Raw genomic sequence first — 24,308 nt, 5'->3', positions numbered from 1 at the left:
GTCTAGCGGCAAGTCTAAAATATATTGTGATGATGCGAATGCATCAAAAAATAAAACACGACTCATATAAATTATCCTGACAAATACCTAAGACTGATATTTCACGCGCGGTCTTCGCATGGTTGACTGTCGGATCCCAAGGGAGTGTGGAGAGTGGTCTGCACTTGTAAACTAACTGTGCATAATTAGCACTTTTTGACGTTTTTCATTAACTTTTGTGGTTTTTATTCTGACATAGGGGTGTTTTCTCGGTCGATTTTTACGCAAAAAGTATCAATTTGAAGCAACAAACGTTATCTACCAGAATTCCGTGAAAGGCATTTCAGAACCGCTCCGTTTTGCGGGAATCACTAACTGAAGTTTCTTGCCAATACAAATTTAACGAGAAAATGGCCGATATTCAGAAGCCCAACTATGGTTTTTCCAACCAAACAACATATAATGCATATCAGTATAAAGATCTACTCTTGCTTAATATGGTTCCCGTGAAAGGCTGTTCAAAACGAAAGCGTTAGTGAGTTATGACAGTTTTAGTCGTGCGCCTTGAAAGCCATTTCGCCGTTTTCTCTGTATTTGGACCCCCGCCGGCTAGTTAATGAGGTAACGCGCCAGTGATTTCTGTCTTTTAATTTATGGCATACGGAAATGTCCAGCCATTCTGCCCGATGGTCAAGACGCATGCTACGAGAGCCGGCTGACGACCCTTTCCACTATCCTCGTCGACATAAACGAGCATAACGAGCAACTTTGCGTAGAAGTAATTGCTATTAAATAAAACAACTCACTCTCATGATAAGTCAAATACCTAATTTTTAAAAATACCAAAATATTACAGCGTTGTTATTATCACGATAACTTTTAGATTCCATTTTAAAGCCGCATTGTCACCAGTTCACTTCCGGAGGTCCGACGGAAACCTCGACCGTTAAAAGACAAAAGAATCTATTAGAATCCGAGATATTTAACAGGCCATCCGCTCTAAATTATCAATAACGTCCTCGAAGAAACTTGCAATAGACACACTGCTTTCAATATTTTAAACTATTTTTCGCGTTTTCCGTTAAAAATCATCGGAGATTGTTGCGTAATCGACCGGAAGTAAACTGGTGACAATGCGACTTTAATTAAGCTCCCGTAAGCGACCAACACCTATTGTTCAAGTTTTTGGCGCCCAGTGGTCGCTTATGAGAGCAAGCTCTCGTAAGAGACCAGCTCCGTTAACGACCACAATTCTCAGTTCCCAAGGTGGTCGCTTACGAGAGCTTCAACTGTAAATATGTTCTGTTTAGTAGGAAACTGCTTTTTAAAAGAATTCAAGCTAAAAGTTTTCAAGATCACCCGTTCCCATAATTAAACTCGAGAGTTTACGGTTCACCTGTCAATTGCACCTGCTCTCTCCCAGTCTCCCGCACACGAACAAGAGTGAGCAAAAAAAAAATGGCGGTCAAAAGATGTTACTAGTTTTGCCAGGATAAAAACAACAATCAAAACAAACAAACACTGATACGATTCCATTCCAAATTCCACGCCATAGAAGACGAACTCGCAAGTAGAGCTTTCCGATAGCGGTGCAAAGGCCAAAAAAGAGCGAAAAAAGTCTTATTCGCTTCGTCTGAGTAAAGGGCTGGGAGAGCTTTTGAATGGCCATGCGATAGACAGAAGAAATGCGAGATGCGAAAAAAGAGGTATTTTTATATATTCCTGTCGACAATCTGTGTGGGCACTTTCTTTGGAGCGCTGTTGCAAAAACTTTCGAATGATCGAATTCCTTTCGATAGAACACGTGTCGACAGACGAGTATCAACAAAGTTCGGAGACAATAGGACGAAACTCATTTTGTTGTACACCCAGTGGTTTACAAGCCCCTGGCCTGGAATCAAAGACAACGAAGAAGGAGTGCAAGATACTAGCGGTAATATTTGCCCTGTGTCTAACTGCAGAATTACGACTGCCAAGGGGAATTTCCGCGCGAGCGACGCGGTCATATTTCACGGTGTAATGACCCCACACGAGGTAACGTCGGGCGAGTTGTTCAAATACAAGCCGAAAGATCAAAAGTGGGTTTGGTATGAGCACGAAAATCCGGTGAAAATGAGTAATAATTACGATGTAGCGGCCTTAGATAACATGATCGATATCACCATTTCCTATAAGAGGAACTCTACTATTTTCGTGCCTTATGGATATTATGTGACAAAGGATGAGATCAATAAAGAAGATACGAACTATGCCAAAGATAAGGCTGTTGGCGCGCTCTGGTTTGTAAGTAACTGTTGGCCCAAACTGCGACTCCAAGTTGCTATGAAACTGGCAAAGTATTTTCCAGTGCATGTCTTTGGTGACTGTGCCTGGCCATACTTTTACTGGACACCAAACCGTTGTCCGAAGGGGGAGCCTGTGTGCAAATCTGAACTCAACTCGAAATACAAATTCTACCTTGCTTTTGAGAATTACAATTGCCAGGATTATATTTCAGAGAAATATTGGCATACTTTGATTAGAACAAACATGGTACCAATATTAATAGCTGGAGTGTATAACAAGGAATTGCTTATTCCAGGCTCTTATATAGACGTCCTTGACTTCCCTGGACCGAAAACCCTTGCTAATTACCTTCACTACCTCAATTCTAATGATACAGCTTATAATGAGTATTTTAGATGGAGATCCAAATATGAGGTGAGGCTTTGGCCTAAAGACTGGATATGTAAACTGTGTGAAATACTCCACAGTAATCACACAAATCCACCAATTCATGACTTTTCCCAGTTTTGGGGGATCAAAGAAAATTGCTATGCAAATGACACTTATATCTACTATAAATGGCTATTGGATAGGAGTGATACATGAGCCTTAGAAATGGCCAAAATTGAAAGCTTTTTCCCTCTGATTGACCTCATTTTCAGCTTGGCCTTTTTTTATAACTGACATTATTTATATTCAATATTATTTTGAAAAAATATCAAAGTTGTAATAACTTTAATTCAAGTGAATGGGACACAGACAGTAATTGGTGACGGTTACAAGCTTAATGCGATGAAATTAATAAAAGTACAGTAGTACTGTATAATAATAATAACATTAGTTTATATTAATGAGAGATTTTTTTAAACATTTACTTTCTCTAAATCATGAAATGAGTAAAAGGCATATGAGCTAGAATATGGACATTTGGGAGAAAACAGTGATTCTTAGGTCTATCCTGGCCTTACTGCTGAACCTTTCCTTGACTATCCTACCCCAACTCCCCCCCCCCTCCCCCATCCTGCCCTTATCCATCTACACCCTTAACCTTATTCAACCATCCATCTTATGTCCCTAAACCATATATAGAAAATATATCACTTACCTTAACACTTCTTTGGAGATCTCTGTCTGGGGGAGAGGTGCATCATGGAAAAACACATAGTCCCACACTGCTTTCGTCATCTGCTCTGGCCTGTAATAATGCGATTGTTGAAAATGACAAAAATGTAACAATCATACAGATTAAACTACCTTTACATATATGGCATAGTTGGATACTTTCATATACTATATTGAAACTTTGACATTAAGTGGGGAATGACCCACAGGGACATCTAGTAGGACACTTTTGAGAACTGAGAAATTAGAATTTAAAACTGAGAATTATTTTGCAGCAATAAAGAAGTGAGATGGAGTTTATGACCAATTTGTGAACCCTGAGCACCCATGAAACAAGACAGGGTTCTCATCCAGCTCAAACAAAAAGATTAAGGGGGGGTTGCCTTTAACAGACAGGTGGTAGCTGCTGTAGATACATATGACAGTGGGAATGCCACAGAGCAAGGGGAGAGGTGAGGTTCATTAAGACATACATACATGATACCAACTGGACTGCCAGCGGAGCCATCAAACACGCCCCCTTGGAGAAGGTGTGCCACGGTATAATATGCATTGTAGATTGTCGAGTCAGACAGAGATTCAACCAGATACTGCTCATCCCAGGGGAGACGAGTACCTGGAAACAGTGTGCAACTTAAAACAGCACATATTTTGGTGGTTGAATGAATACACAAGTCAGCCGCCGAGAGGAAGGGGTTTGAACAGGAGGGGGGGGGGGCAATCACTCTCCCCCTTTCAAGCCCCCAAAGGGGGTCATTTCTTATTATTAAAGGATTGTCAAAAAGTATAATGTTCCATGTGATGCCTAAGTATAACAGCCTGCAAGTCATACAGTACAGACATTTCAGTGGTTGAATGGTTACACTTAACTGAAAGCCAGTTCTTAGAATCATAAAAGAGTAAATATTTGAGAATTTGTCAATCTTAAACAAAGTTTTTTCAAACAGCATTTAAAATTTTGCTTTACCAAGGCCATAAGACCTAGAGCAGGCATGCTCATGAAGCCAGTCCAAGGTTGCAACAAAGTTCCTTCGTGTCTCTTCTGAAAACCTATTAATGGAGAGTGTGAATAATGAAACACAACATTAAACTTATATCAAGACAAAGCCATCTTGAACTATTACCAATGAGGTGGTATTTACTTTGCCATGATAACATTTAGAATAGATTTTAGCAATATACACAACATATTATATTGAAGCAAATCTCTATGTTTTCTATTGAGTAGGAATCAATTTACTTACAGCAACATTTAGGAAAGATTCTAGCCATATACAAATCATATATGAATAAAGCAATCTTCTGTATTCTCTATTGAGTGGCAATTATTTTACTTACGTGTTACATTGAGATAGTGCTTCAGTGGCTTGTGCTCTCCAAGCCGGCTCCCCGTAGTCTAGATACCTGTGACAGGAATACTCATTACATATCTCACTTCCACCAGAAATAACATCAAGTATAAAAAAAATTAAAATAAGTATATAAATACATAAAAAAAGTTTGCTACAGTAACTTACTCATCTAATTCCGACAACATTTTTTTTGTTTAAATACATTCATACATAGCTCTAGTATTACATCTAACTTTAAAGAACAATATTTTTTTGTGTATAATAGCTGTAGAAGCTGTTAATCAACCTCTGTAAAGTTATGAACTTTTGTACATATGTACAACTTTTGCATTTTTCTATTTTTCCCCATTTAATCCATTTTTTGTTTAAGGCCCTTGTTTTGGTAAACAAAAACTTATAGACCCTCACAAGCCTTAGGAAATGAAATGACCCATAGTGCATATTCTAAAGATAAAAAGTGCAGGAACTCTTTGATAGTAGAAGAAACAATGGTGTACAATTCATGACTAGTGGAACAATGCTAAATATTAATACCATTGATCACAGAGAGCTACCACACACTCATCACCAGACCGCGAGATAACCAGCTTCTCGGGCTCCATGTAGATGCGAGCGTCACCCTAAAAAGAAATGTCATTACTTAGACTCAACACCCTCCCCTGCCAGTGTAAATTATTTTGTTTAATCAACAAAAGCATATTACATCACTATGTTATCTGAAAGTTGAATTGAAATTCTCAAATTACTTGAACCTGCAAAAAGAAACTGCATACAGTCAACTCACTTTTTTAAACACTTGCAGACACCTCAAAACCTGTTTTTACTCCATCCTTATCAAACACTTATCAAACACATTTTTCATTCTTGTTAGCACATAGTTCTATTGTGGACAGCTTTTAGTTCCTGAGTCTGCTAACATATTTGGCTGTATGATTAATCAAGAAATGTATTTTATATAAAAATCTTATTTTTTTCAGATTTTATGGTTATACTCACTGCTTGTAGCATCTTCATCTGCACAAGCTTTTTAACCTCCTGTACTTTCTGTCCAGCAAATTCTCCAACAATCATGGTCCCCTCATAGAAGCCTTTCTTGTAGGATAACTCTTTAGCCTCTAGTAACAGGTCGCGGTCATTCTGGCTCTTGATTTTCATGTCTTCACAGGCTTTCACCGCACACAGATCTCCATAACCAGGGACGTTGATTATGGGAATTGGGTTGAAAGGGAGCGCCATTTCATCAGTAATGCCATACTTTTTACGAAAGTCCTAAAAAGTGTTGGAGGGAATAAAGGAATATCAGTTTTATCATCTTTTGGCTCCTCGCGGCTCAAAACCAAATCATCCATGCCATGCAAGATAAATAGATAAAACTTCAAAAATAATAAACTGAGTAGAATTTGTTTGTAAAACCAGTTTATCCTTTTTTCCCAAAGCTCAACCAAGACTATGCTTATCAAATAATGTCAATCAACCACTCATTTGTTATTGTTTTACTGGACTGAAAATACAGCTGTTTTTTTGAAAGAAAATGTCAAAATAACCATCCACAATTGAAGTCTGATATGTTACTTATGGTATTTGATTGATAGTTTCTCAGTTGCTTTGAGTGAGTCGTTCTTGTGCAGGATGGTAAAATGGCAGCGTGATTGGCCTTCTATAAGGGATGGGGGAGCAAAGGCTTTCAAGGAAGAGGATTTGTCAGTACTATTCCTTGAATTACTGTCATTTATACATCATTTTCATCATTCTTATATGTTTCGTATTCTGCATGTTTATGTATTTTAAAAAAAGTCATGGTTGTTATTGGGCATACCGGCTTTTTCTGGATGTCCCGCAGAGCTGCATAGTCGTCAGGCGCATCTGATGGCACTGACGTGACAATTCCAGTTCCTGATACAGTCATACATATAAATGGTTATGGCATCACTGATGTGACAACAGTTTCGAGTCTTTATGGTATATATGGTACTGATGATGTCACAATACCAGTTCCTAATACAGTTGTACGTATAATGGTACTGGTGATGTCATAATACCAGTTCTTAATACAGTTGTACGTATAATGGTACTGATGATGTCATAATACCAGTTCTTAATACAGTTGTACGTATAATGGTACTGATGATGTCATAATACCAGTTCCTAATACAGTTGTACGTATAATGGTACTGGTGATGTCATAATACCAGTTCCTAATACAGTTGTACGTATAATGGTACTGGTGATGTCATAATACCAGTTCTTAATACAGTTGTACGTATAATGGTACTGATGATGTCACAATACCAGTTCCCAATACAGTTGTACGTATAATGGTACTGGTGATGTCATAATACCAGTTCCTAATACAGTTGTACGTATAATGGTCCTGGTGATGTCACAATACCAGTTCCTAATACAGTTGTACGTATAATGGTACTGATGATGTCATAATACCAGTTCCTAATACAGCTGTACGTATAATAGTACTGATGATGTCATAATACCAGTTCCTAATACAGTTGTACGTATAATGGTACTGGTGATGTCATAATACCAGTTCCTATTACAGTTGTACGTATAATGGTCCTGATGATGTCATAATACCAGTTCCTAATACAGTTGTACGTATAATGGTACTGGTGATGTCATAATACCAGTTCCTAATACAGTTGTACGTATAATGGTACTGGTGATGTCATAATACCAGTTCCTAATACAGTTGTACGTATAATGGTACTGATGATGTCACAATACCAGTTCCCAATACAGTTGTACGTATAATGGTACTGGTGATGTCATAATACCAGTTCCTAATACAGCTGTACGTATAATGGTACTGGTGATGTCATAATACCAGTTCCTAATACAGTTGTACGTATAGGTACTGGTGATGTCATAATACCAGTTCCTAATACAGTTGTACGTATAATGGTACTGGTGATGTCATAATACCAGTTCCTAATACAGTTGTACGTATAATGGTCCTGGTGATGTCACAATACCAGTTCCTAATACAGTTGTACGTATAATGGTACTGATGATGTCATAATACCAGTTCTTAATGTAGTTGTACATATAATGGTACTGGTGATGTCATAATACCAGTTCCTAATACAGTTGTACGTATAGGTACTGGTGATGTCATAATACCAGTTCCTAATACAGTTGTACGTATAATGGTACTGGTGATGTCATAATACCAGTTCCTAATACAGTTGTACGTATAATGGTCCTGGTGATGTCACAATACCAGTTCCTAATACAGTTGTACGTATAATGGTACTGATGATGTCATAATACCAGTTCTTAATGTAGTTGTACATATAATGGTCCTGGTAATGTCACAATACCAGTTCTTAATACAGTTGTACGTATAATGGTACTGTTGATGTCATAATACCAGTTCCTAATACAGTTGTACGTATAATAGTACTGGTGATGTCATAATACCAGTTCTTAATGTAGTTGTACATATAATGGTCCTGGTAATGTCACAATACCAGTTCTTAATACAGTTGTACGTATAATGGTACTGTTGATGTCATAATACCAGTTCCTAATACAGTTGTACGTATAATGGTACTGATGATGTCACAATACCAGTTCCTAATACAGTTGTACGTATAATGGTACTGGTGATGTCATAATACCAGTTCCTAATACAGTTGTACGTATAATGGTACTGATGATGTCATAATACCAGTTCCTAATACAGTTGTACGTATAATGGTACTGATGATGTCATAATACCAGTTCCTAATACAGTTGTACGTATAATGGTACTGATGATGTCACAATACCAGTTCCTAATACAGTTGTACGTATAATGGTACTGGTGATGTCATAATACCAGTTCCTAATACAGTTGTACGTATAATGGTACTGATGATGTCATAATACCAGTTCCTAATACAGTTGTACGTATAATGGTACTGATGATGTCACAATACCAGTTCCCAATACAGTTGTACGTATAATGGTACTGATGATGTCATAATACCAGTTCCCAATACAGTTGTACGTATAATGGTCCTGGTGATGTCACAATACCAGTTCCCAATACAGTTGTACGTATAATAGTACTGATGATGTCATAATACCAGTTCCTAATACAGTTGTATGTATAATGGTACTGGTGATGTCATAATACCAGTTCCTAATACAGTTGTACGTATAATGGTACTGATGATGTCATAATACCAGTTCCTAATACAGTTGTACGTATAATGGTACTGATGATGTCACAATACCAGTTCCCAATACAGTTGTACGTATAATGGTACTGATGATGTCATAATACCAGTTCCCAATACAGTTGTACGTATAATGGTCCTGGTGATGTCACAATACCAGTTCCCAATACAGTTGTACGTATAATAGTACTGATGATGTCATAATACCAGTTCCTAATACAGTTGTACGTATAATGGTACTGATGATGTCACAATACCAGTTCCTAATACAGTTGTACATATAATGGTACTGGTGATGTCACAATACCAGTTCCTAATACAGCTGTACGTATAATGGTACTGGTGATGTCATAATACCAGTTCCTAATACAGTTGTACGTATAATGGTACTGATGATGTCACAATACCAGTTCCTAATACAGTTGTACATATAATGGTACTGGTGATGTCACAATACCAGTTCCTAATACAGTTGTACGTATAATAGTACTGATGATGTCATAATACCAGTTCCTAATACAGTTGTACGTATAGGTACTGGTGATGTCATAATACCAGTTCCTAATACAGCTGTACGTATAATGGTACTGATGATGTCATAATACCAGTTCCTAATACAGCTGTACGTATAATAGTACTGATGATGTCATAATACCAGTTCCTAATACAGTTGTACGTATAATGGTACTGGTGATGTCATAATACCAGTTCCTAATACAGTTGTACGTATAATGGTACTGATGATGTCACAATACCAGTTCCTAATACAGCTGTACGTATAATGGTACTGGTGATGTCATAATACCAGTTCTTAATACAGTTGTACGTATAATGGTACTGGTGATGTCATAATACCAGTTCCTAATACAGTTGTACGTATAATAGTACTGGTGATGTCATAATACCAGTTCCTAATACAGTTGTACGTATAATGGTACTGGTGATGTCATAATACCAGTTCCTAATACAGTTGTACGTATAATGGTACTGGTGATGTCATAATACCAGTTCCTAATACAGTTGTACGTATAATGGTACTGGTGATGTCATAATACCAGTTCTTAATACAGTTGTACGTATAATGGTACTGGTGATGTCATAATACCAGTTCCTAATACAGTTGTACGTATAATAGTACTGGTGATGTCATAATACCAGTTCCTAATACAGTTGTACGTATAATGGTACTGATGATGTCATAATACCAGTTCCTAATACAGTTGTACGTATAATGGTACTGGTGATGTCATAATACCAGTTCCTAATACAGTTGTACGTATAATAGTACTGATGATGTCACAATACCAGTTCCTAATACAGTTGTACGTATAATGGTACTGGTGATGTCATAATACCAGTTCCTAATACAGTTGTACGTATAATGGTACTGGTGATGTCATAATACCAGTTCTTAATGTAGTTGTACATATAATGGTACTGGTGATGTCATAATACCAGTTCCTAATACAGTTGTACGTATAATGGTACTGGTGATGTCATAATACCAGTTCCTAATACAGTTGTACGTATAATGGTACTGGTGATGTCATAATACCAGTTCCTAATACAGTTGTACGTATAATGGTACTGGTGATGTCATAATACCAGTTCCTAATACAGTTGTACGTATAATGGTACTGGTGATGTCATAATACCAGTTCCTAATACAGTTGTACGTATAATGGTACTGGTGATGTCATAATACCAGTTCTTAATACAGTTGTACGTATAATGGTACTGATGATGTCATAATACCAGTTCCTAATACAGTTGTACGTATAATGGTACTGGTGATGTCATAATACCAGTTCCTAATACAGTTGTACGTATAATGGTACTGGTGATGTCATAATACCAGTTCCTAATACAGTTGTACGTATAATGGTACTGGTGATGTCATAATACCAGTTCCTAATACAGTTGTACGTATAATGGTACTGGTGATGTCATAATACCAGTTCCTAATACAGTTGTACGTATAATGGTACTGGTGATGTCATAATACCAGTTCCTAATACAGTTGTACGTATAATGGTACTGGTGATGTCATAATACCAGTTCCTAATACAGTTGTACGTATAATAGTACTGGTGATGTCATAATACCAGTTCCTAATACAGTTGTACGTATAATGGTACTGATGATGTCATAATACCAGTTCCTAATACAGTTGTACGTATAATGGTACTGGTGATGTCATAATACCAGTTCCTAATACAGTTGTACGTATAATAGTACTGATGATGTCACAATACCAGTTCCTAATACAGTTGTACGTATAATGGTACTGGTGATGTCATAATACCAGTTCCTAATACAGTTGTACGTATAATGGTACTGGTGATGTCATAATACCAGTTCTTAATGTAGTTGTACATATAATGGTCCTGGTAATGTCATAATACCAGTTCCTAATACAGTTGTACGTATAATGGTACTGGTGATGTCATAATACCAGTTCCTAATACAGTTGTACGTATAATGGTACTGGTGATGTCATAATACCAGTTCCTAATACAGTTGTACGTATAATGGTACTGGTGATGTCATAATACCAGTTCCTAATACAGTTGTACGTATAATGGTACTGGTGATGTCATAATACCAGTTCCTAATACAGTTGTACATATAATGGTACTGATGATGTCACAATAACAGTTCCTAATACAGTTGTACATATAATGGTACTGGTGATGTCACAATACCAGTTCCTAATACAGTTGTACGTATAGGTACTGGTGATGTCATAATACCAGTTCCTAATACAGTTGTACATATAATGGTCCTGGTGATGTCACAATACCAGTTCCTAATACAGCTGTACATATAATGGTACTGGTGATGTCACAATACCAGTTCCTAATACAGTTGTACGTATAGGTACTGGTGATGTCATAATACCAGTTCCTAATACAGCTGTACGTATAATGGTACTGATGATGTCATAATACCAGTTCCTAATACAGCTGTACGTATAATAGTACTGATGATGTCATAATACCAGTTCCTAATACAGTTGTACGTATAATGGTACTGGTGATGTCATAATACCAGTTCCTAATACAGTTGTACGTATAATGGTACTGATGATGTCACAATACCAGTTCCTAATACAGCTGTACGTATAATGGTACTGGTGATGTCATAATACCAGTTCCTAATACAGTTGTACGTATAATGGTACTGGTGATGTCATAATACCAGTTCTTAATACAGTTGTACGTATAATGGTACTGGTGATGTCATAATACCAGTTCCTAATACAGTTGTACGTATAATAGTACTGGTGATGTCATAATACCAGTTCCTAATACAGTTGTACGTATAATGGTACTGGTGATGTCATAATACCAGTTCCTAATACAGTTGTACGTATAATGGTACTGATGATGTCATAATACCAGTTCCTAATACAGTTGTACGTATAATGGTACTGGTGATGTCATAATACCAGTTCCTAATACAGTTGTACGTATAATGGTACTGGTGATGTCATAATACCAGTTCCTAATACAGTTGTACGTATAATGGTACTGGTGATGTCATAATACCAGTTCCTAATACAGTTGTACGTATAATGGTACTGGTGATGTCATAATACCAGTTCCTAATACAGTTGTACGTATAATGGTACTGGTGATGTCATAATACCAGTTCCTAATACAGTTGTACGTATAATGGTACTGGTGATGTCATAATACCAGTTCCTAATACAGTTGTACGTATAATAGTACTGGTGATGTCATAATACCAGTTCCTAATACAGTTGTACGTATAATGGTACTGATGATGTCATAATACCAGTTCCTAATACAGTTGTACGTATAATGGTACTGGTGATGTCATAATACCAGTTCCTAATACAGTTGTACGTATAATAGTACTGATGATGTCACAATACCAGTTCCTAATACAGTTGTACGTATAATGGTACTGGTGATGTCATAATACCAGTTCCTAATACAGTTGTACGTATAATGGTACTGGTGATGTCATAATACCAGTTCTTAATGTAGTTGTACATATAATGGTCCTGGTAATGTCATAATACCAGTTCCTAATACAGTTGTACGTATAATGGTACTGGTGATGTCATAATACCAGTTCCTAATACAGTTGTACGTATAATGGTACTGGTGATGTCATAATACCAGTTCCTAATACAGTTGTACGTATAATGGTACTGGTGATGTCATAATACCAGTTCCTAATACAGTTGTACGTATAATGGTACTGGTGATGTCATAATACCAGTTCCTAATACAGTTGTACATATAATGGTACTGATGATGTCACAATAACAGTTCCTAATACAGTTGTACATATAATGGTACTGGTGATGTCACAATACCAGTTCCTAATACAGTTGTACGTATAGGTACTGGTGATGTCATAATACCAGTTCCTAATACAGTTGTACATATAATGGTCCTGGTGATGTCACAATACCAGTTCCTAATACAGCTGTACATATAATGGTACTGGTGATGTCACAATACCAGTTCCTAATACAGTTGTACGTATAGGTACTGGTGATGTCATAATACCAGTTCCTAATACAGCTGTACGTATAATGGTACTGATGATGTCATAATACCAGTTCCTAATACAGCTGTACGTATAATAGTACTGATGATGTCATAATACCAGTTCCTAATACAGTTGTACGTATAATGGTACTGGTGATGTCATAATACCAGTTCCTAATACAGTTGTACGTATAATGGTACTGATGATGTCACAATACCAGTTCCTAATACAGCTGTACGTATAATGGTACTGGTGATGTCATAATACCAGTTCCTAATACAGTTGTACGTATAATGGTACTGGTGATGTCATAATACCAGTTCTTAATACAGTTGTACGTATAATGGTACTGGTGATGTCATAATACCAGTTCCTAATACAGTTGTACGTATAATAGTACTGGTGATGTCATAATACCAGTTCCTAATACAGTTGTACGTATAATGGTACTGGTGATGTCATAATACCAGTTCCTAATACAGTTGTACGTATAATGGTACTGGTGATGTCATAATACCAGTTCCTAATACAGTTGTACGTATAATAGTACTGATGATGTCACAATACCAGTTCCTAATACAGTTGTACGTATAATGGTCCTGGTGATGTCATAATACCAGTTCCTAATACAGCTGTACGTATAATGGTACTGGTGATGTCATAATACCAGTTCCTAATACAGTTGTACATATAGGTACTGGTGATGTCATAATACCAGTTCCTAATACAGTTGTACGTATAATGGTACTGGTGATGTCATAATACCAGTTCTTAATGTAGTTGTACATATAATGGTCCTGGTAATGTCATAATACCAGTTCCTAATACAGTTGTACGTATAATGGTACTGGTGATGTCATAATACCAGTTCCTAATACAGTTGTACGTATAATGGTACTGGTGATGTCATAATACTAGTTCCTAATACAGTTGTACGTATAATGGTACTGGTGATGTCACAATACCAGTTCCTAATACAGTTGTACGTATAATGGTACTGGTGATGTCATAATACCAGTTCCTAATACAGCTGTACGTATAATGGTACTGGTGATGTCATAATACCAGTTCCTAATACAGCTGTACGTATAATAGTACTGGTGATGTCATAATACCAGTTCCTAATACAGTTGTACGTATAATGGTACTGGTGATGTCATAATACCAGTTCTTAATGCAGTTGTACATATAATGGTCCTGGTAATGTCATAATACCAGTTCCTAATACAGTTGTACATATAATGGTCCTGGTGATGTCACAATACCAGTTCCTAATACAGTTGTACGTATAATAGTACTGGTGATGTCATAATACCAGTTCCTAATACAGTTGTACGTATAATAGTACTGGTAATGTCATAATACCAGTTCCCAATACAGTTGTACGTATAATGGTACTGATGATGTCATAATACCAGTTTCTAATACAGTTAAGTAAGACATACAAATAGCAAATCTTCAGGAGGAGGCACTAATAGCATGTCAACAGTTTCTACAGTCTGTTCAGTACAGTCAAACATAAAAAATAGCAAGGTCTTAATAGCAGATCAGCATAAGCATAGCTATTATGGTAAAAAATACCTTTGTCTTCTTTTATTGTCAACATAGGTAGTGTGTAAATAATTTTGTTTGATGTCAAAGGGGCTTCAAGAGCAATGCCCATGATATCCTACAAAACATACAAAGAAACATTACTATTTACAACTAAAAAAGGCTGAATAAACCCAGAAACCCTATTCAATACATTAGTTCCTTTGATAGATGCACTATTACCTGGCCCGTTAGCTTTGCAAGTATGTTCACATGGCTTTCCTTTGCAGTAAATCCCTGATACGACATGTTCCTCGCAGCTCGCTGAGTGCAGATGTACACATCATTGGGAACATTTGTCTCAAATGCAATATACTGCAACAAAATGTTACAAAAATCTTACTAATAAAATGTGTTAAATATTTGAGATTTCCGTAAATGATCTAATAAATGCAGGGGGGTGTTTTATTGAATTTCAATGGTCCAGGGGGGAGGTGGGACGTTCAATAGAAAGGAGGCGCTAATCAGAGAGGGGCTTTCTTTACAAACTCTAACAATATAACAAACCCAAGTGCAGTGGGGTTCTAATCTCAGTCAGGATCATGTAAATAAATTAAAGCGTACGTGGCAAACGTTTCTTGGCATTGAGCAGGTCTTACCCAGTAGAAGCCAAGCTCAGATCAGGAAAGAAGGCAATTGAATTTGATTTATATTACCAGGATTCATATGTCATTTGCTTTTTAAGATGGGAAGGACGGAAGCAGAGGGAGCATTCAATAGAGGGGGGCATTTGTAGGAGAGGGGCGGTTAATACAAACTCGTAAGCTTAGGGGGCGTTCATTGGATAGGAGGAATTCTTCATATAGGGGGCATTTATCCGATCACTTACGGTAATCCCATAGTTACGAAAGATTTCACTAATGAAAATTCTACAGCAGTTTCACATGATTTGATTAATAATACAGATTTGATGTTTTACTAGGAGAATTTCTATTCAAATTGAATTTATTTTTTTCCAATTTAAAAAATACTGCTAATGTATTCTACAGTATTTTTTTCATATTCCATGGTCAATAGAAATACAGGTTATAAGGGAAAAAAGGTTTGGCAACCAACCACTAGGCAAGCATGCAAAGGCAGTTGTCTAATATCATTGCTGTACAACATTTGTTCACATAAGTTGGCTACCTTCATATCTGGTCTAGCCCAGCAGTTGGTTTGTCCATATATAGTCTCTGGTCTAAGTACTGTACCTTTATATCTGGTCTAGCCCAGCAGTTGGTTTGTCCATACATAGTCTCTGGTCAAAGTACTGTACCTTTATATCTGGTCTAACCTAGCAGTTGGTTTGTCCATACATAGTCTCTGGTCTAAGTACTGTACCTTTATATCTGGTCTAACCTAGCAGTTGGTTTGTCCATATATAGTCTCTGGTCTAAGTACTGTACCTTTATATCTGGTCTAACCTAGCAGTTGGTTTGTCCATACATAGTCTCTGGTCTAAGTACTGTACCTTTATATCTGGTCTAGCCCAGCAGTTGGTTTGTTCATACATAGTCTCTGGTCTAAGTACTGTACCTTTACATCTGGTCTAGCCCAGCAGTTGGTTTGTCCATACATAGTCTCTGGTCAAAGTACTGTACCTTTATATCTGGTCTAACCCAGCAGTTGATTTGTCCATACAGTCTCTGGTCTAAGTACTGTACCTTCATATCAGGTCTAACCCAGCAGTTGGTTTGTCCATACATAGTCTCTGGTCTAAGTGTAGCAGCAACAAGGTAAACATTCTTGCCTTCTAGAACACTGACGAACAGACATCATCATCATTATCATCATCATCATCATCATTATTCATCATCATAATAATAATAGCAATAATGAAAAATATACAACAGTTAATTTTTCGTGTTCAAACTATATGCTTAAGTTGATGTTCTGTAAGTACTTTTAAATACTTAAAATATATTAAAATACTTAAAATAAAATTTGAAATAATAAGAGTATGTTTAAAACAACTCTTCTATTCTATTTCCCCTTACTCAGCTGAGCTTACAAGTTGGCATGTGATAGAAATAGTTCTGGTATAACCGAATACCTGAGTTTTTCTTTAAAAGGTGGAACCACCTTCATCTTGATAACATTGTACTCTTGTGGACCGACACCCTAGAGATAACATAGCAAAGATTAACCAGCCATCATCACTATTGTCATGACCATAGCCATCGCCATCGCTGTCATCATTGTCTCCATCACCATCAGCATTGTCCTTGTTATTGTTGTTATCATCACAAGCATCATCAGAAAAAAAACATACCACTTCAAACACCAATGATGCCATCTCCAGACACTTCCCCCTCCCCCTTACCACCACCCAATTGAAAGAAATCATGTTCTTGGAAGAATTACCTCTCCACTTTGTCTGTCATGGTCCATGCATGGCTGATCATCTGCTGGGGAGAAGATTGTGTACCTACAAGCATTCAAGACATTATTAATAATAGATGAATCTTTGAAATCAAATACAGTCAACCCGGACATGGCCAGCTTTAAGGCAAAACCTACCGTTTACCAAACTTGACTTTTCCACGCTCCTTGAGGTTCCAGAAATGCCATCTGACAAATGAGTCATAGTAGGGGTTGACATCTGTGGTGATGTAGCTACGCCGCCAATCAGTCTACGCAAAGAAAACCACACACTACACTTGTCATGCTGTTTAGCTGCCAAGCATTTTTGGGAATCACATTAGATAGTTTGGATGAAGGTGAGCGAGCTGGAGTATGCAAAGAACAAGTAGGCTATCCATCTTTTGCAGTGAAGAGTTAGATAGAGAAGAAAATCTGTAAAGGATCACACAATCAATCTCAGGATCCTATGAGCTTACCTTGAGACCCATGCTTTTCAAGTCTTCTTTTGCAAGTGGTGGGAAATAGCTGAGCCAATAGTCAGTCTCAGCAAATCTAGCAAGAAAAATTAAAAATCAAAGTCACTGCCAGTTAACTGGCCTCCCAGAATAAGCCTCCCCTCCCACTGTACATACAAAGTCTTCTCCAGTCAGGGACATTTTTGTGGGGTTCTTTTTTTTATATTTTAGTTTAAATATGCAACGATTTAGGTTAATTCTGCGATATACTCCTACATTCCAGAACTCACCCTATTTGCTCAACACACATGGAAGAATTTCCTGATAAACTAGTGAAAGTATATTTCTTTACAATATCTATATATATCATACAGGGAGTTTGGTGTACATTTGATAATCTCTTAGTATTGAGCATAGTGGTCACAGGTCAAGATCAGAGGCCTTTCTTAATTTTGGTCGCCAGAAAAGCCCTTCCTGTGGGACAAGCCATTGCCATCTTGGAAGCAACAGTCTTTTACACATGTAGTTGCAGGCCATCACTTATAGCTCAGAGGTGTTCCTTGTGATATTAAAGTTGCTTGCTTACTTGGGAATCTCTTCTTGGGGAATCCCTAGAGACTGCATAATTTGCCATTGATAGGTAACATTGCCAGTTTTTGCAAGGACTTTGCTTTTCATCTAAAACATAGGGGTAAAGATAATAAGATAAAAACAAAATGAAACCAAGGATAAATCCTTGTAAACAGTATTGTATTAATAAGACTTCAATGGTGTTTCTTTAAAGATGCAGACCTTTAAGTGAAAATCTACTACATTAGATATCTGAGTTTGAAAAGCCACGGACAAGACCTAGAATAAAGCACAATCTGCACAGTAAAACCCCAGGGAAAATTAAAATCATGCTTGAGAGAGGGGTTACATATGCCATCCTAAGCCCCTTCAAAACAAACATGACATCACAAGATGCCCTGCCATCTTTATATACATACAATACAGTATAACAAGATGGAGATTGATCTGTTGTCTTCATACAAACAACGCAAGGAAAGAGACAGGTCTCTGCTGCCTCTGCTCTACCTGTTTTTTATCCTGAGTGTTCTCATCAACAGCAGGGAAGCGTGGCGGGTTCCCAAACTGTTCCATTTCTCGCTTTAATTTATCAGCACATGCCTTAAAAAATAAGAGCAACCAATTATCTATCTAACTAATACAGTATTAACACTCAGCACATGCCTTGTGAAAAATAAGAGCAACCAATTATCCATCCAACTAATACAGTTTTAACACTTTAATATTTAAAAGTTCACACTGTCACACAATACAGTACATCCCAGGCAGGCCCGTAGCCAGTAGGGGGTTAGGAAGAACCTCCCTACTCGACACTCTGATGAAAGCAAATTGAGTACCACTGCTAGCTAGGACGAGCTAACTAAGAGAAAATGGTCCACTAAATGGGTAAACAACCCCCCAGCCCCACTCAAAATCCTGGCTACAGACCTGCCAAGAGAGAGAATCCCAAAAGGCCTAACGAATAGGACAGTTCTTTTACACATTCCCTTATGGTTGATACTGTAAATTTGTCGGATCAGTTTTAGGTGTTTTTCATATGTATGTAACCTGGGGGTAAGATCAAAGTGGAAGTTTTTCTGATAGAGTTAATGGAGTCTAAGTAACCCTGTTAGTAGGTAATGGTCTTGAAGTGAAATAACAAGCTTCTACATAACCCTACGCTCTACATAGGACAAAGCCAAGCTAATTTTCCTTGTTAAAACATTCATACCTTGATTGGCATTCCCGTACAGTGGAATGCAAAAGGGTAGAGTGTGTTTTTGCCTTTGAGACGCTGGAAGCCTGAAGCAAACTATAAAGTGTGCAACATGTCAATTTCAATCCAGGGGGGACTCCGATAAAAAAAGATGGGTTATCATCGCTAAGATCAATTTTAATCCTAAGGGAGGGCACTTTGGGCAAGGTCAGCAGAATTAATTCTTACCCCTACGAGGTAGAAAATTGGGTGTGGTCGAAGGAATTTTGAACCCTAAGAGATGGCAGAATCGTTAACAAAAACATTAAACATCCCCTAAGGGATGGCAGCATCTTTTATACCCTAAAAGATGTGGTGCCCCCCCCCGTCTACTTTTCTGAAGAGTCCCCCCCCCGTTCAATATGGGCAAGAAATCTCAACATAAAAGCCTGCCTGAAATAGGCGGCATGTCACATGTCACGCTTGACATGTCGTCTAGTTTAGCCAGGCATTAACAAAAGGAGTACTGTAATTTCAGCTTAACCTTTGGCCCGCCTCAAAAACACTAGGTTTTGCCGTGGACACTCCCTCCTCCCAGTGTAGAGTAGAAACATTTGAACAGCCAGTGATTTATTAAAAGTCAAATATAGTAACACACAGATGTTACTGTAAAGGCTCTTTTTGCTTCAAAGAAGGGATTATTGGAAAAAGGGTACTTTATAGAGAGGGGGTTTATAAAAAAAATCTGATTTTTCTCAACATTTAAAATTAGGTATTTGGCCCCACCAAAAGTAAAAATGCAACCTCGTGTATACTGTTTTTAAAAGATGTAGGTGGCTTATACTTAAAAGATGGTAGGCTTACGATTAGTAAGTAAACCTTTTATGAGAATCAATTCCCTTTCCAACTTAGAGTAACAAAGAAAACTGATTTGATGTGTATGATAATTTGTAGACTTACCTCAGCCTGGGTAGACAAGATGATGCAATATGAAAGAAAAAGAAAAGAATTAAAAGTCTCATCGTTCTCAAGCAGAGTGCATAACTACATCTCCTTGGAGATAAAGCTCAGTAATATTATCATTTACTCAGAATAAAATCAATGATGACAAAAGTGACCCCATTAATGCTATACGGTTAAGGTTGCTGCAGGTCCTAGGATGTGCAAAAAGGAGCTTGGTGTTCTAAGTGATTGAAGCTGCTGATTTCTTCAGTCTTCTAATGTAAATTGTATCTTAAAGCAGCAATAGCATACCTGTCAACTCTCCCGCATTAGGCGGGAGTCTCAAGATTTTGGAGCCCTTCTCCCGCTCTCCCGCGGTGAGCACCAAATCTCCCACTTTTAAGCGATTTTTATCGCTTCCGAAAAATTATTCCATAGAAAATCGTCATTTTGCCTATTTTCTATTAAAATATTTGAAACAACAATTCCCTTGCGTAGCACAATTTATCTAACACCCTCGTGAGATCTATAAGTGGATTTGTTTGCCAGCGCTTTCTATAAGGCAAACGCCTGCAAGGTTAAACCCACCCCTCCCCCCAAAAATGAATATACCCCACCCCTCCCCCCAAAAAATCTCAAGCCTTGAGATTTTCGGAGGTTGACAGGTATGCAATAGCACCAGTTTACTTTTAGTCAATAACATAACAATATCCAATGATTTCCTTAAAGGAAGTGACTAATAATTTACAGCCGATGGCCTGTTAGATAGTACAGATTCTATTAGATTCTTTTGTCTTTTGTTGGATGAGGTTTCTGTCAGCCCACCCGAAGTAAACTGGAATACCTTAGACAGACATTGCAGATTTAACAAGCTCCTGTCAATGGTAACCTTCAGCTACATACATAAGTTAAAAACAAACCTTGGCCAATGTGAATGTGTGACCCAAATGGAGTTTGCCGTTCATGTACGGGTAGGGGAAAGTGCAAAAGAACTTTCCCTTCCTGTAAAAGCAAGTTAAACAAGTAAAATATATGATTATGTGAGTAGTTCTGAAAATTACTGAGCTTGTTTGTACATCTGTACATCTTTTCCACGACTATATATATCATCCTACAAACAAAGCACAGTGTTATCTATAATCTAAATTCCTAGAAGTAGGATGGTTATAGGAACACAGAGTCCTGGGAATTCAAAAGCAACAGAAATTGTGGACTACTTTATTTCCCCTTCTCCAAACAATTTAAAAAATTATCACAGAATTAAATTCAAAGAAAACTGATGGCCAAGATTAGTATTTCAGCTTTGATTTTATGGCATTGTGTATGCCTTCTTGAGGTCAGCATTAGGCAACTCACTTCGCAGCATCACTTCCTGGATCTGGGGCATCAATCTCAAAGATCTTCATCTTCTCCCATTGCTGCTGGACATCTGTCTCAATGCCCTTCAAGAAGTCAACCTTGGCGGTGCTCTTTCGTTCAACCTGCAAAATTGGAATTTATTTTGTTTGAAAGATACTTCATGTTGCTTACAATGGCTACATGCATGTAGAAGGCTCTTGGAACACAGAGAATTAGGAATTAAAAGGCAAGAGAAATAAGGATATGAGAATACTATTATGAACACTGGTTCTTTATTTAGTATTTCTTTTTAGTATTTTAAAGCAAGAATGCTCTTTGATTCTAACCATGATTTATTTGTTTTCTTTTTGGGCACAGAATATTAAAGCCCTCTCTAGCCCGAGTGTTAGCCCTTTTATTACTCCTTGAAGTATATACTGGGGATTTCCTTTTCAACATTTAAAAAATAAAATCACTTGATCCTTGGGCTAATCTGTCTCTTGCGAACACATAAAATTTAAACAGATCATTTGTTTTAATTTCTCATGGACATTTTTCATGGACACTTTTGTCTTGGACCCTGTTTATTGATCTTTTTCTACCTGATCACGAGGGTCAAGAGACTGATACCAAACACTAAGCTAGTTGAAAGTTTTGTAACCAGTAAATTTGTCAGTAAACCTTACCATAACTGTAATCCAGTTAAAATTTACGGCCAATGTAAAAAAAAAAACATTCATTTATTCATACCTAGCCCCTAGATAATGGTCTTTGCTCATTTCAGGCTCTGTGCTAGAGATGTTCAAAGCTTGCTCATTCAACCTCATTCATCCCACTCATTCAACATTTTGTTTGAATGTTTCCCTATTCAACTACACTTTGTGCTTCTGTTTCACTGCAAGGCTCCTGGTAGAATTGCTGGATTTGAGAATTATTAGGGGAGTGCAGGGCTATCAAAATGTATTGAAGTAGGTAGTTGCTTATAAAAAGGTGTAGATTTAAAAGGAATAAAAGCAAAATTAGCTCTATGATTCATTTTCAACATCGGACAAACAGTAGCCGGCAATAAAATGTGAAGTTGTCAGCAGAGCTCGAGCTGCGATTAAATTTTATTGTTGGATTATAAGAATGCCAAGTTATACACTTCATCAAGCAGAACATAAGCCTCTCTGATTATATAGCAGAGATTATAGAATTTGAAACAGCTGTAATGTTACATGTTGCTGGTCCTTTTCTAGGCTTCGCTGGCCCACCCCTTTCCCTTTGATGGACCTTTGTGGATCCATGCCATTTATAATTTGTCTAGCCTGTACACAAGCATCAGAGTAAACGGTCGTATAATTTGAGCTGAGCTTGCCTGGCAAGATGAGTGAAGCAAGTGGCCTGCTATGATCTCTGTTGTGTTACATTAAACTTAAACCTGTTCAACAAACCATGGCTCCACTATCAACAAGGCAACGACAGTCATTCAATAAACATATTTTTTGATACAGGAACTCACATTTTATGAACACTTTGCTGGCCCTGGAGAATGTTTTGAAATAATGTCTAAGCTAGGGTAGTCAATCGATGACAACCGATAAAAATCAATTAAATTGATTTAATTAAGGAATATCTTCTTGTGACTATCAATTTATCATCATATAGAAATCAATAAATTATTATTATTATTATTATTATTATTATATAATTACCAATATCAATCAATATTAATCAGCTGTTTGTCTTGATTGACATCGATTTATCGATTTTCATTGATTAATAACGCAGGGTACCATTGCAAGTCTTGCGTGGGGAGAGAAGGCATGTAGGAACTGACATAACGACATGACAGTGATAAGGTCATCAATTGCAACATATTGCATATAAGGTACATTGCATCATATTACTGTTAGAAAATTTATCCTTTTTATTATCATTTAAAAATTGCTGTCAGAAATCTGATTGCCTGGGTAAAAAGAAAGTGTTACTGAATATAAAAATATAATGCTAAGGCAAATGGAAATAGCCTTTAAAAGGCTAAGTGAACCCTCAAGTATTAGGAAGAAACGGATAAAAAATTAGTCGAACCAAAAAAAAATCGCGCGCGTTTAAATCATTACTTACAGACATATCGTCTACTTCTTGACACACTCTGCGACTAAATGAATACCCTGATCCCGGCACCAGATCCGAATTAACGCCAAAAATCCTCCCGGAAACCCTGACCACACGTGCACCTAGCCGGCGCATAACCAGTGAGCCCGCGTTATACCAGCGGCTAGACAAAGCACAACATGACACCACGATAAGATACTCGCGATCAGCGGTTGACTTTGGTAATACTATTCTGGCATTGTTTTTAGCAGAGGCTCAAGAATTAATAGCGTCTTTTGCTTGACTTTGACTGAAAGAGAAAATATTTGTTTCTATGTATCGACTCCTTCGTGTTATTTCCTCCGATTGTTTATAGGTGCTTTTTAGTCGA

General features: G+C 37.3%; 2 protein-coding genes across 4 annotated transcripts in view; one reads left to right on the top strand and one right to left on the bottom strand.

The window, feature by feature from the left end:
* Positions 1-24,087, bottom strand: part of LOC5512164 (leucine--tRNA ligase, cytoplasmic) — a 55,814-nt gene extending 31,727 nt beyond the window's left edge. For all 3 annotated transcript variants that reach the window (XM_048733365.1, XM_048733367.1, XM_048733366.1), the window contains exons 1-21: positions 23,948-24,087; positions 21,860-21,984; positions 21,424-21,505; positions 20,522-20,527; positions 19,598-19,678; positions 18,895-18,987; positions 18,404-18,495; positions 17,839-17,914; positions 17,519-17,631; positions 17,363-17,426; positions 17,052-17,119; positions 16,663-16,759; positions 15,200-15,331; positions 15,008-15,095; positions 6,535-6,611; positions 5,715-5,987; positions 5,253-5,338; positions 4,705-4,770; positions 4,334-4,416; positions 3,844-3,982; positions 3,350-3,439 (exon numbers count right to left, since the gene is read on the bottom strand). In XM_048733365.1, coding sequence (XP_048589322.1) covers positions 3,350-3,439; positions 3,844-3,982; positions 4,334-4,416; positions 4,705-4,770; positions 5,253-5,338; positions 5,715-5,987; positions 6,535-6,611; positions 15,008-15,095; positions 15,200-15,331; positions 16,663-16,759; positions 17,052-17,119; positions 17,363-17,426; positions 17,519-17,631; positions 17,839-17,914; positions 18,404-18,495; positions 18,895-18,987; positions 19,598-19,678; positions 20,522-20,527; positions 21,424-21,505; positions 21,860-21,984; positions 23,948-24,073 — 2,057 coding nt within the window. In that variant the 5' untranslated portion in view covers positions 24,074-24,087. The remainder of the gene's footprint in view (positions 1-3,349; positions 3,440-3,843; positions 3,983-4,333; positions 4,417-4,704; positions 4,771-5,252; positions 5,339-5,714; positions 5,988-6,534; positions 6,612-15,007; positions 15,096-15,199; positions 15,332-16,662; positions 16,760-17,051; positions 17,120-17,362; positions 17,427-17,518; positions 17,632-17,838; positions 17,915-18,403; positions 18,496-18,894; positions 18,988-19,597; positions 19,679-20,521; positions 20,528-21,423; positions 21,506-21,859; positions 21,985-23,947) is intronic.
* Positions 1,414-3,079, top strand: LOC5512165 (glycoprotein 3-alpha-L-fucosyltransferase A). The gene has a single exon (XM_001632492.3). The coding sequence runs from the start codon at positions 1,672-1,674 to the stop codon at positions 2,848-2,850; it is 1,179 nt and encodes a 392-aa protein (XP_001632542.3). The 5' UTR covers positions 1,414-1,671; the 3' UTR covers positions 2,851-3,079.
* Positions 24,088-24,308: the final 221 nt, after the last annotated feature.

This window comes from Nematostella vectensis, chromosome 10, assembly GCF_932526225.1.
Source record: "Nematostella vectensis chromosome 10, jaNemVect1.1, whole genome shotgun sequence".
NCBI lineage: Eukaryota > Metazoa > Cnidaria > Anthozoa > Actiniaria > Edwardsiidae > Nematostella > Nematostella vectensis.
This window is presented reverse-complemented; position numbering and strand designations above follow the sequence as displayed.

Excerpts from the sequence above, each read along its gene's own strand:
- LOC5512165 (XM_001632492.3), top strand. The coding sequence starts at position 1,672 with ATGCGAAAAAAGAGGTATTTTTATATATTCCTGTCGACAATCTGTGTG.